Source organism: Plectropomus leopardus, chromosome 18, assembly GCF_026936395.1.
Source record: "Plectropomus leopardus strain MGB_pleo_1.0 chromosome 18, ASM2693639v1, whole genome shotgun sequence".
Classification (NCBI taxonomy): domain Eukaryota; kingdom Metazoa; phylum Chordata; class Actinopteri; order Perciformes; family Serranidae; genus Plectropomus; species Plectropomus leopardus.
The window spans coordinates 5,648,075-5,660,000 of record NC_142193.1 but is presented as its reverse complement, the minus strand read 5'-3'; the positions used below and the strand labels follow the sequence as shown (position 1 = coordinate 5,660,000).

Sequence of the window (11,926 nt, the reverse complement as noted above, 5' to 3'; positions counted from 1 at the left end):
AGCTGTACGCAACGCCGAGGCTTGGGACCCGACGCTGCGGCCTTTTTTTTCTCTCCCGGAGCTATCGCAAAAATAAATGACTCCTGAGCACCTGCTATGATTAGCACTACATCCTCTTCTGTATAAAATAGTCTCTATTTTTGCATGCAATTCACCAAATTTTATTACAGTAGACATAAGCAAATGATATGAAAAAATGCACCATTAAAGCAAGCATGAACCATTTTGTCGCATTTACAAAAAGCATCTTGTCAGTGCCTGTTTAACGCCAAGAGATTGCCATATTAATTCATAACTCATAGCAGCCGAATGACTCATAAGTGTTAGCCGATTTAAGCTAAATATCGTCCGTTGTCATTCTATATTTTCCATGAATTAACCCGGGCAGGTGGAGCGGAGATAAAGGCCTCAGATATTGTTTTCATAGCAGCAGTTTGAGCGTTTCTTCCGCGGCTCCGTTCCCCTCCTCCCTCCCCTCTTTGCTCCCGAGCTGCTAGCTGTTAGTCCCCGGCTGCAGTGTTCACGATGGATACCTCCTGGAGTAATTTCCTCTTTCAGGTAAGTCTTACTGCATGCTGGAGCTGCTTTGTGGTTTTGGATGTTTTTTGGGGAGGGGAAAAGAGGAGGAGAAGTAGGAGGAGGGGGTTGTTTGACATTTCTGCATGGGGTTACAGAGGGAGGGGGGGTCAAAGAGGGGTCAGGGTGAGGCTGGCTTTTGGGATGGCCCTCCCCAGCTGGCAGGTTGGATCACATGTAAACACACAGACATGTTCTCTGTCCAGTGGTGGAAAGTAACGAAGTACATTTACTCAAGTACTTAACTAAATTGCAATTATTAAGGTACTTCCACTTTATTTGAACATTTCCATGCTATGCTACATTATACTTGTACTCAACTGAATTTCAGAAGTAAATATTGTACTTTTTCACCACCACATTTATTTGATAACTTTAGTTACTTTGTGGATTCCCATACAAAATACATTCAGCACATAAAATATTGTGTATCATAATAGTTTAATCCTTTGAAACCTGTGTAGACATCTTTTTCCTGTGCTGCATTCAAACACCTTTCACAAGTATTTGAACCTTTGAACTCTGAGCAAATTGGCTTGCTTTATCTGGAAAACACCAGAGGAAATGCAATGCGCAGCTTGGCAAGAAATGTTTTGCATAATGCAAGAAATGAGTAGAAAATTATTGTTAAAAAGCCAGGGAAAAATGTCCAAAAAACAAAAAAGATTTTTTTATTATTGTTAATTTCTTTTTAACTAAAAAAACAACATTTTATGAGTTTTTTTTGCTATTTTACAAGGTAATTTTCATGTTTTCTTTCTTTTAATAATTTATTTTAATTTTTGATAAATGGCCTTCATCCCATGTTTTTTTCAAACCAATTTGCTGCGATTTCAAGGGGTTAAGAGACCCTGCAGTATATAAAGTAGTTAACATGAACCCACTGATGCATCAGCAATTATAATTCAGTAATCAGTGATGGAATAAGTACTCTGATGTTTCAATTAAGTAAAAGTAATAATACCAATGTGTAAAAAATACTCTGTTACAGTTAAATGTCCTTGATTTAAATTTTACTTAATTTACCAAAAGTATTGGCATTAAAATGTACCAAAAGTACAAACAGTAAAAGTAATTATGGCCCATTTTAGGCCCATGATTAATTGATTATAATTATTGATGCATTAATGTGTTCATGTGTTAAATGTGTAATGTGTTTAATGTTGCAGCTGGTAAATGTGGAACTCATTTTAATTACTTTATATACTGATGGGTAGCTTAACCTATAATAATATCATAATGTATATATTAATTATATTTTTTTAGATTAATAATCTAGTTCCACAAAGTACCTAAAGCTGTCAATGAAGTAACAAGTGCAGCATTGCCCTCTGTCATTTAGTGAAGTAGAAGTAGAAAGTAGCATGAAATGAAAATACTCAAATAATAGCCTATTTATGACGACACTATATTACAGTACTAGTAAATATGCTTAGTAACATTCCACTATTACCAATAATGTTCTGAAATGTCAAAGTGTATTTTGATGCTAATACTTTTATACTTTTTTTGATTGCTGAGTATTTCTACACTGTGGTATTACTACTGTTATTTAAAGGAACAGTTCTCCCCAAATTAAAAATATATATTGATTGGTGGGCTTTCGTAACACTTTTTCTTCTCTTGGTTAGATGAATAAATTGTTCAACAGACCAAAAACATGTTGTGGTCAAACAGAATGGATCAAACACTTTGCAGATTAATGGTGTTCTGTAGGATTCAGACATGTTTTCCTGTTTAATTCTGGTAGACGCCGTCGACTCAGAGCCAACCTGAGACGCCGCTTCAGGCTGAGCTGCTGCCGGAGCTCACCGGCCCGGCTCAGAGTCCTCCAGCTGAACACATCGTCACGCCGCCTTCCACAGTCGACACGGCTGCCCTGAGCGAGGAGCCGATACCTGGTGAGGGAGGAGGGGATGGGGGTCTTTAACATTCACACTTGGTGTCCAGGGTTCCTGCAGATCCTTAAAAAGTCTTAAAAGGCATAGAATTCATCGATCTAAAATAAGGTCTTAAATGGTATTAAATTGACTTAAATTAATCTTTCAAAAGCCTAAAAATGCTCAGACATGGGAAGGAAGATGTTATGGATCCTTTTTTTTCTAATGTTGCCTTGTAATACAACCAAAAATACAACCCAGCTCTGAAAAATGTGTGTAAAGTGACATTGTGAGTGCAATGATTTGCAAAAACCTTGCCTGTATTCACTTGAATACACCACAAGTATTGAGTGACTGGCTGTGTGCAGTATATGGATGCATATATATACACGTCTATATACAGTCTATACTACATGTAGGATTTGCATGGAGTGCACATGATGGTTCATGTTAAAAACTGTGTGTTTCACTAAAAATCTAAATGTTCTTCTTGACCCTCTGCTGTGTCTGTCAGTCAAACCGCTCACCAAGCCGAGCCGGCCGGCCCACATCTGCGCCACCTGCAACAAAGAGTTCAAGAACAGCTACAACCTGCGGCGGCACCAGTCGGTGCACACGGGCATCAAGATGAAGGACCGAGCCGCCCGAGAGAAGGAGGACGCGGGGAAAGGAGGCCGGGTGGAGAAGCAGACGGTCCCTCTCTCTCTCCTCCACCTCACCCTGCCCCCGCAGCCACCTCCTCCTCCCCTTCCCCCCAACGCCTCTGCTGCTGCCCCGGAGACCCTCCCCCAGCCCGGTCAGCTCGCCAACCAAGAGAGCCAGCCGGTCTCTGTGTCCATCGCCCCGGCAACCGTAACCATGGCTGCACCGCCTCAACCCATCCAGGCAGCTGTTGTTGTTGTGGGCTCCATGGAGCAGGTGGGTTCGCTGGGAGAGAAGCCAATGAGTGAGTTTGATATGTATGCAGGGAGGTTAGTGAGGGGAGCGGACTGGGATTAAAGGACAGTTCTGTGTTTTATTTTCTGCCAACAGCATCTGCAAGCAGCGTCCACAGAGACACCACCAGCCCTCCAAATATCATTTAGTTTAGTTTTTGTTTTTTTTTTAATTTTCATCTAAACAAACCTAACTCAACATCTAGTCTGTGCCACATCATCAGCAACTCATAAAATGTCCCTTGTATTAGAAATTTTATCCTTACTCATTTTATGATAGTTTTAAATATGATTTTGAACATCAGCCTGGTTATTTAGCACGTTTGCATAACTATGACAAGATCAGGGTTTATTGACAATTACATTTGCAACATACAATTTGCCTTTGTTTTTTGGTACATAAGGTAACAATAAACATAGTAAGAGAAAAGAGATGTGTAAATATGTTACTGCAAGTTAAGAAGCATACACGTAAAACAGAAAGAATACAAATTTACCATAAAAACATGTTAAAAAAAAGTTTTATAAAGAAAGAGCTGTACATTGTTAATTCGTATTGATCGAATGCATAGTGAGCTGTCTCTTGACCACATTTTGTATTTATAATAATTCTAATATTTATAGGGCACCCAGTAGCTCAATTGATAGGGCGGACGTCCCATGTACAGAGGCTGTGTCCTACCTGCAGTGGCTGTGGGTTTGATTCCGGCCCCGGCCCTTTGCTGCATGTCATTCCCACTCTCTCTCCCCCTTTCACACTATATCTGTCCTGTCTCAAATTAAGGCAAAAGCCTCTTAAAAAAATAATCTAATATTTATATTGATTAATTACTAATATTACATACACTCTAAATGATTTATACATGTTTTGAGTATTGATTTATTTAATTTCAGTTGTTAATCTGATTGTTTATTTGTTCATTTTAGCCCATGACAGGTGTGCAATAAACTTAATACGTCAACTTAGAAATATTAAAAACATTACTACCTGTATTACCACATTTAGATGTCAGTTTATTTAATATTATTATGTAATTTGTATATAGTATTTAGATTTATTTAAAAATCAATTTATTTAATTTTACTCAAACATCTTTATTTCTGCTTTTTAGCCTACAATAGATGTGCATTAAAATTGATAAATCAATTTAGAAATATTGAGAAAATACTACCTGTATCACAGTTACCTTTGATGCCTTCCTATACTTATTACTCATTCTCAGTTCCACAAACAACACACTGTTTGCCAGTGTTTGTGTTAACCAAAAAGACCCAAAAAGAGTGTAATTTGTTTGAATCCGGATCCACATCATGTAGTATATAATAAAACTGTGATGATTAATTGATTAGCTTATTGACAGACTATTTATCAGGTACGATGTTATTGATTAATACATTTTTGCAAATCATTTTTAAAGCAAAAAAATGCAAACATTCTCTAGTTCTGTGTTCTTAAATATGAGTTAATGTGTTTCATATGATGGCTTCCAGTAGTATTTTATATGTGTACTGCAATATACTTTTTTAAAAAGTATATTATAGTAGTATTTTATATGTGTACTGCAATATAATTTTTTAACTTCTGCGCTGCTTCCCCACAGAATCCAACTCCCAATCCCAACACTAACCAGGTGAGGAAGAACCACGCCTGTGAGGCCTGCGGGAAGGCCTTCAGAGACGTCTATCACCTCAACCGTCACCGGCTGTCCCACTCGGACGAGAAGCCGTACTCCTGCCCGATCTGCCAGCAGCGCTTCAAGAGGAAAGACAGGATGAGCTACCATGTGCGCTCACACCAAGGCGGCGTGGAGAAACCCTACGTCTGTCCTCACTGCGCCAAGGCCTTCTCTCGGTACGAACGTAGATAAGAGGAGACGTTACATCTTGGACAGGTTTCCTCATAAAGTAGCTTTAACCTTGGGCTTTATATGAGAGAAGGCAGACATCTCTACAGCCAATATCTCCAACACTTGGCAACTAACGCTAAAACTAGATCGATAAGTAGCTCTACAGGTAGGAGTAAACTATGTGTTTCTGATTTGTGATGAACTGTTCCTTTAAACTGTAATTTGTCAGTCTGTAGCATGTTCAGCTGATATTTAAACAGTGCTAACCTTAGATTGGTGCTCTGTTTTTAAATCTGCACACATTTCAATGCTAAGCTTCCAGTGATGCTGATTTTGTCTCTTCTTATTGAACTGTTGCTAAAAGTGATGTCGCGATCTCTTTATTTTATTTTATTTATTCTTTTTTATTTTTTAAAGATTATTTTTTGGTCTTTTTGCCTTTATTTGATAGGACACATAAAGCTTGAAAGGGGGAGAGAGAGGAGATGACATGCAGCAAAGGGCCGAGGTTGGAATCGAACCCACGCCCGCTGCAGCAAGGACATAGCCTCTGTACATGGGGTGCCCACTCCACCAACTGAGATACTGGGCACCCCTTTAGTTTTTTATTTACGTATTTTTATATTTTTTGAAATCACTCAAGATTAGATAAACACAAGTAGATAATGGCAGACATAACATACAACACATAACTGTGCAAAAAAGGTTCAGAAACCTGAAGGGGCTTCTAGTAAAACCTACAGTAATAAAACGGTAATTCTCTCCTTAACATGACAATATAACAAACAAGCACATAGTTATATCAAACATAAATGGAGCACATACACATAACCCATCAGCACAGCTAATACATTAACTACAACTAACTACTTTCAGTTATCAGTCTAGTCAAATCATTGTCCAGCGTTTTGTTTTCCTCATACAGACTTTCCACAACCTCGAAGCATCCAAAATGTAGTTCAGTCAGACGTCAGCCTGGACCCAAACAAACTTTGGCAGCAGGACTTTACAAACGTTTGTGAAGATAAAATACCTTGTAGTTTGTAATGATGTGTTTTGTTTTTTTTTTCAGACCAGACCACCTCAACAGCCACGTCCGACAGGTGCACTCTACAGAGAGACCGTTCAAGTGCACGGTAACGTCTGTCTGTTTACTGGAGTTCAGCTAATATGGGTTTGTGAATCATATAGACCATGAAACACTGGATAATAATGATAATTTGGATAACGTTTGTGATTTTGATAATCATAATCTACCTTTCACCTACCCTTAAATGTTACACATCAATATGAAACTGCGTTGTTTAGGCGCTAAAAATATCAAATATTTGTGTATATCAAAGCATTTATCTTATTCTATCTGTGGTCTCATGAGGTCATGGTGGGCAAATCAATGAACTGCTCAATGGCAATACTATTTCAAGTTTATTTCATTTGTATAGCACTTTAAAAAAAAGCAAAACAGAGTTTGCACCAAAGCGCTTAACACAGAGTTAACAAAAACAGTTTTTACCAGATGTTAAATTCCTCATTTTCAGGTATTTCATTCTTTTGGGTAGCCAAAAACAGATTTCTTTATCTGTTGATTTTGTCTATAAATCATTTCCAATTGAATTTGCATTTCATTTACTACATCATGATAGATAACATTAAAGTATTACCTTTAAAATGATAGAATATATATATATACTGTATATATATATATGTATATATATATTTTTTTTTCATAGACGTGCACGTCAGCGTTTGCCACGCGGGATCGTCTCCGTGCTCACCTGGTCCGCCACGAGGAGAAGGTGCCGTGTCACATCTGTGGGAAGCTGTTGTCTGCTGCGTACATCACCGACCACATGAGGGTCCACAACCAGTCGCAGCACCACGCCTGTCACCTCTGCAACCGCAGTAAGTCGCAGGAAACGTCACGAGTTCAACCAAAGCTGCGTCTCACTGTAATGAAAAGGCTCAACTTGTGTGTCTGTGCTGCTGACCAGAGAAAAAGCTCTGTCTTAGAGGTTTCTGTGTTCAGCTCTTAGTGCTTTTGAAGTTTCCAGCTGAACGTCTGTGGTTTTGATTTTAGTTTCACTCCAGCATTCCTGTTCGTACTGTCAGATGCCAGTCTTAACTTTTCATTTATCAAATCAATGTGTAATTACAATTTTTCCTTTTTGATATGGAAAGTTGAATTGATCCGTTTTTTTTCATTTTTTTATGTTAGCACAAAATCAAAAATTGGAAAACAGAGTCATTATCCAACTCTTTCGATTCGGTTTTGGAAATGAATATTAAAAACAGAAGTTACTGGTTGTTGTTTTTTATTTTTGGTTTCATTAAGTAAAAAACAAATGATACACGGATTCAAAACACTTGGCCACAATGACAGTGATACAATCAAATGTGTTTCTGCAATATGTGAAAAATATTACACAATAATAATAGATAGTAAATGACAATATTTCGATACTGAATGAATGTATGAGTATGTTTTTTTTAAGGCAGATATGTATTCAGGAGGTGTGTGTGTGTGTGTGTGTGTGTGTGTGTGTGTGTGTGTGTGTTTTTTTGTTTTTTTTTCCAGGCTTCACCACCCTCACCTACCTGCGTGTCCACGCTCAGAAGCACCACGGTCAGGAGTGGAAGGAGAGCGGCGGGGCACGGGGGGGTTTCGGTGGGACGGGGGCCGGCGGGGTGCTGCTCTGCCAGCTGTGCGGGGTGCAGTGCAAGACGGCAACACAGCTCCAGGGGCACATGGGCACCCACGCCAACCAGGGCGACCCAGTCCCCGACCCCACAAGCGCTGGTCCCGTGGGCACCACCAGTGTGGCCGTCACTGTGTCCAGTGCTAGCGCAGTGGGACTGCTGGTAACTGACTGCTCCAGTATTGCGCCCCAGCCCCACAGCTAGCACGCTGGGAGCGCGGGGTCGGGGAGCTGGGGGTGGGAAGGGTGGGGCTGGGGATGGGGTAGGGGGGAGTTGGTTGAGTGGAGGCAAACGAGGACTCGTGGAGGAGAGGAGCCGAAAGACAACATCCAATCCAGGTGTGTGAATCAGTCATCTATAAACATTTTCTACTACATTTTATTAACCCTTTGAACCTGCATAGACACTGGTTTTCTTGTGCTGTGTTCAGATCCTTTGAAACCTGAGCAAACTGGTTTGATTTCTTTCAGAAACATGGGGAAAAAGGCAATGGCCAGCTTGGCAAGAAATCTCCCACAAAATTGCAAGAAATTATTAAAAAAGTGACTAGAAAGTTGCCTGAAAATTAATTTGAAAAAAGACAAGAGGTTTATTTTTTAAAATTTGGGGAAAATGTCTAGGAAGCTATGTTTGTAATTGTAATGATTTTTATTTAAAATTATGTAGGAAAAAATAAATAAATAAAATATATAAAATTAGTACATGTATATATTTTCATTTTCAGCATTTTTTAAAAGATAATTTTCTTGTTTGTTTTTGCTGTTTTTTTTCCCCACCGCTTATTTTCAAGTCATTTTCTTGTGACGTTTTTACATTTTTTTTATTTTTTGCAAATTTTTGGGCCGTGTCCTTCTAAGTAGCTTGTTGCCTTCTCCCCATGTTTTTGAAAGAAATCAAACCAATTTACTTAGGTTTCAAAGGGTTAATTTCAAGTGAATCTCTTAAAGGAGAACACATCAGCGTGTGTTTTTACATGTTGCACGAAGCGTTTAATGTCTGCATGAAGTCCGATAAATGTCCTAAGATGATGTCACTTGAGTCAGCATCATACTGATGATGACAAGTTTGAAAATGAAAAATATCTGGAGGTGTGGAGTTTGAGAGAATTAAGACCACTGTAGCCTGCTGCTCATTTTGGCTGCAGGCTGGAGGATCCACGCTACATTAGCAACAATGTCATACATAACTGTCAAGTTGCATTGTGGGTAATGTAGGAACCAGATTTCATCAAAGGAAGAATAATGTGAGGAATAAGAGACACAACATCTGGTTTTGCAGCATTGATTTGGATCCATTTGTTTTAAACTAGCCATTGTGTATTCAACAGTGTTATAGGAGTGTATTGATAAATCTATAGAGTATTCTTTTATGTATGTCACATTCCTTTTAAAGGGGCCCTATTATGCTTTTTTGGGTTTTGCCATTTTCTTTATTGTTTTGTATAACATTAAGTTCTTATAAAAGAGCTCACTCTCCCTAAAAAGACACTGCTCTTAAGATGCCTGAAACAGCTTGTTTGAGTTTCAGCATTAACTTTGTTAACAATGTGACATCACAACGTAACAAATATAGACTGTGTATTAAAATGGACGACACACCCCCACTTACGCCCACTACGCTTCAGTGAGGGTAAAATATCTGTGATACGGACGTTGCCATCTTTCGAGTGTGATGTCATTCAGAGCCCGCATCTGCGCATTAGGGATTGGCTGTCACTGCTGTCAATCATGGAGGAAAAGCCCCCTCTTGTATAACTGAATAACTCATTAAAACCGAACTTATCATAAAAATAAACACTTGAATAGACATTAGGGTGATGAGAACTACCTCAGTGAACGAAACTATCTTTTGGAAAAATGTATTTGGCGCACACTTTGAGTTTTTGTTTTGGCCCATATCCATTCACTAACATGGACCTATACTGCAGGCAGACACCAGGGGGACACCTGGCCAATCAGAGCAGACTGGGCCTCTCTTGAGGTGAGACATAACCTTAGACAGGCTGTTGCAGACAGAGTGCTGCAGCAAAGGGCAGTATGAGACACATGATGTGTTTTTTGAACATTAAAGTACGTAAACCTATTCTAGTCGACCTGCAAAATACAATTAAAATGAGCATAATAGGGCCCCTTTTATATACATATGGGTATCTGCCGTAGAACTGCAGCTTCAAATTATAAAGATTAAAAATGATTCAAATGTTACAGGCTAAATAAAATCATCCCAGCAGTCTTGTAAAGTTCCTCAAACACATCTGTAGCACTATCGCCTGCTGTCTGATCTAAACATACTTTCACCACAGTATGCAGAAGTGTAGCTTGTGCAGATACCTTGAAGACCACTAGCTAACTGTAACTTACTAAATAAAAAGCATAAAGCAGTGTTGGTATATGAATAACTCTGTGTGACATTTGCATGAACTGCTTTTATCTTCACTTGCCAGACTGCCAGAGGTGGACTCAGACCGGGAAAAGCTGCCACGGAAGTCATCATTCCTCCCCAGCGTCCCTCGTGGTTTCCTAAGGACTCTATGGACCTTTTTTCTCCAGCTCCATCAGCAGTGTTAAACAGCCAACCTGCCACCAACATTCAGAGACACACACTGCAAACTGTACAGTGTCTTTGCATTCAGATGAGTCAAAGCCAGGGAATAGAGTGCGGATGAGACGATTAGAAAAACACTGCTCATTCATGAAAGAGGAAAATTAATGTGTATTTTTATTCATGTGGCTTAGCGATTAGCTGTTTCTATTTGCCATCATGTCATTGTTTTAATTGTCGACTAACTTGCACAGCCTGTCATGATTTTGTAAAGCCGTTGATGTTTTTAGATAATTTATATTCCATGATATCAGTGTTTGTTTATAATGAGGAAATTGACCTTAAGACATACTTATCTCAGTTTCTCCCTTAATTTATTACTAAACAGTCTCAAGTTTGCCTTTGTCAGATTCTTCAGAGCAGGGACACCGAACAGGACACAAGATCAGCGGTTTCAGAAGGGCCATCATGTATATACACTTTTCTATAGCTGATAAAGGCAAACTAATAGTTGTTTGTGTATATTCCCCCCCATGAACACTGAATGTGCATAACTTCTCTGCTTCATATGGTCTTTGCTCTGTCTCTGGATGCTGATTTGTAATTCTTGAAAAAGGTAAATTGCCATGTAATTTGTAGCTACCTTGGTGACACATTTTTCTGTGGCTGTGCATATTGATTGTACTTGATGCATAGTGCATAGCGCCTCGTTACTACTGTATTAAAAAAGCAGTAAAATGCATGTGTGGATTTAAGTTGAAATGATCTTCATGAGTGTCTGGGTGACTACACACTTAATCCAGATTTTCATAGCCTGAAACCAGTGGTGCAATGTAACTAAGTAAAATTACTCAAGTAATGGACTTAAGTACACATTTGAAGTACTTTTACTTTACTTGAGTCTTTTAATTACATGCCATTTTATACTTCTAATCCACTCCACGTAAAAGGGAAAAATTTTACTTTTTACTGCACTTCATTTATCTGACAACTATAATTTTTAAACAAAACATTTTATACATAGGAGTTTATTTTAAAAAATTATGTTTTTTCCATAAATTAAATTTCCCAACAGATTATACAAATACAGCTGAAATGATCAATCAGTTAGCTGACACAGAAAATTAATTTTTGATGGCTGACATAATTTTACATGTGAAAACATTTCATGGTTCCAGCTTCACTAAAAGACAGTTCGTCAATTATGAGAGGGTAGGGGTGGTACAAAAAGGGGGAGACGTCAGATATTTTTTAAGCCCTGGCATGGGACTTATGTGTATTGTATTTTGGGTCAAGGGAGCCATAAGAAGAAGCCATAGAATTTAAAACACACCAAATGTGAGCTCAAAATAGTGATATTTCATCAAAATCCCTTTTTTTCTGTTTCTTTACTTTTATATAAAATATTTCTTATCATTTTATTATTATTCATTATTTATTTATTGTAAAA

The 11,926-nt window shown here is 38.5% G+C and overlaps 1 protein-coding gene across 2 annotated transcripts in view; it reads left to right on the top strand.

Moving 5' to 3' along the window:
• The window catches only part of maza (MYC-associated zinc finger protein a (purine-binding transcription factor)), an 11,690-nt gene extending 472 nt beyond the window's left edge, over nt 1-11,218 (top strand). The window contains exons 1-9 of one of the 2 annotated variants that reach the window (XM_088091300.1): nt 1-558; nt 2,327-2,477; nt 2,971-3,374; nt 4,993-5,243; nt 6,311-6,374; nt 6,969-7,140; nt 7,814-8,273; nt 9,863-9,915; nt 10,379-11,218. The exon at nt 1-558 is cut by the window's left edge and continues 472 nt beyond it. In XM_088091300.1, coding sequence (XP_087947426.1) covers nt 526-558; nt 2,327-2,477; nt 2,971-3,374; nt 4,993-5,243; nt 6,311-6,374; nt 6,969-7,140; nt 7,814-8,139 — 1,401 coding nt within the window. In that variant the 5' untranslated portion in view covers nt 1-525 and the 3' untranslated portion in view covers nt 8,140-8,273; nt 9,863-9,915; nt 10,379-11,218. The remainder of the gene's footprint in view (nt 559-2,326; nt 2,478-2,970; nt 3,375-4,992; nt 5,244-6,310; nt 6,375-6,968; nt 7,141-7,813; nt 8,274-9,862; nt 9,916-10,378) is intronic. The other variant, XM_042504537.2, reaches the window with a different exon arrangement.
• The last annotated feature ends 708 nt before the right edge of the window (nt 11,219-11,926 follow it).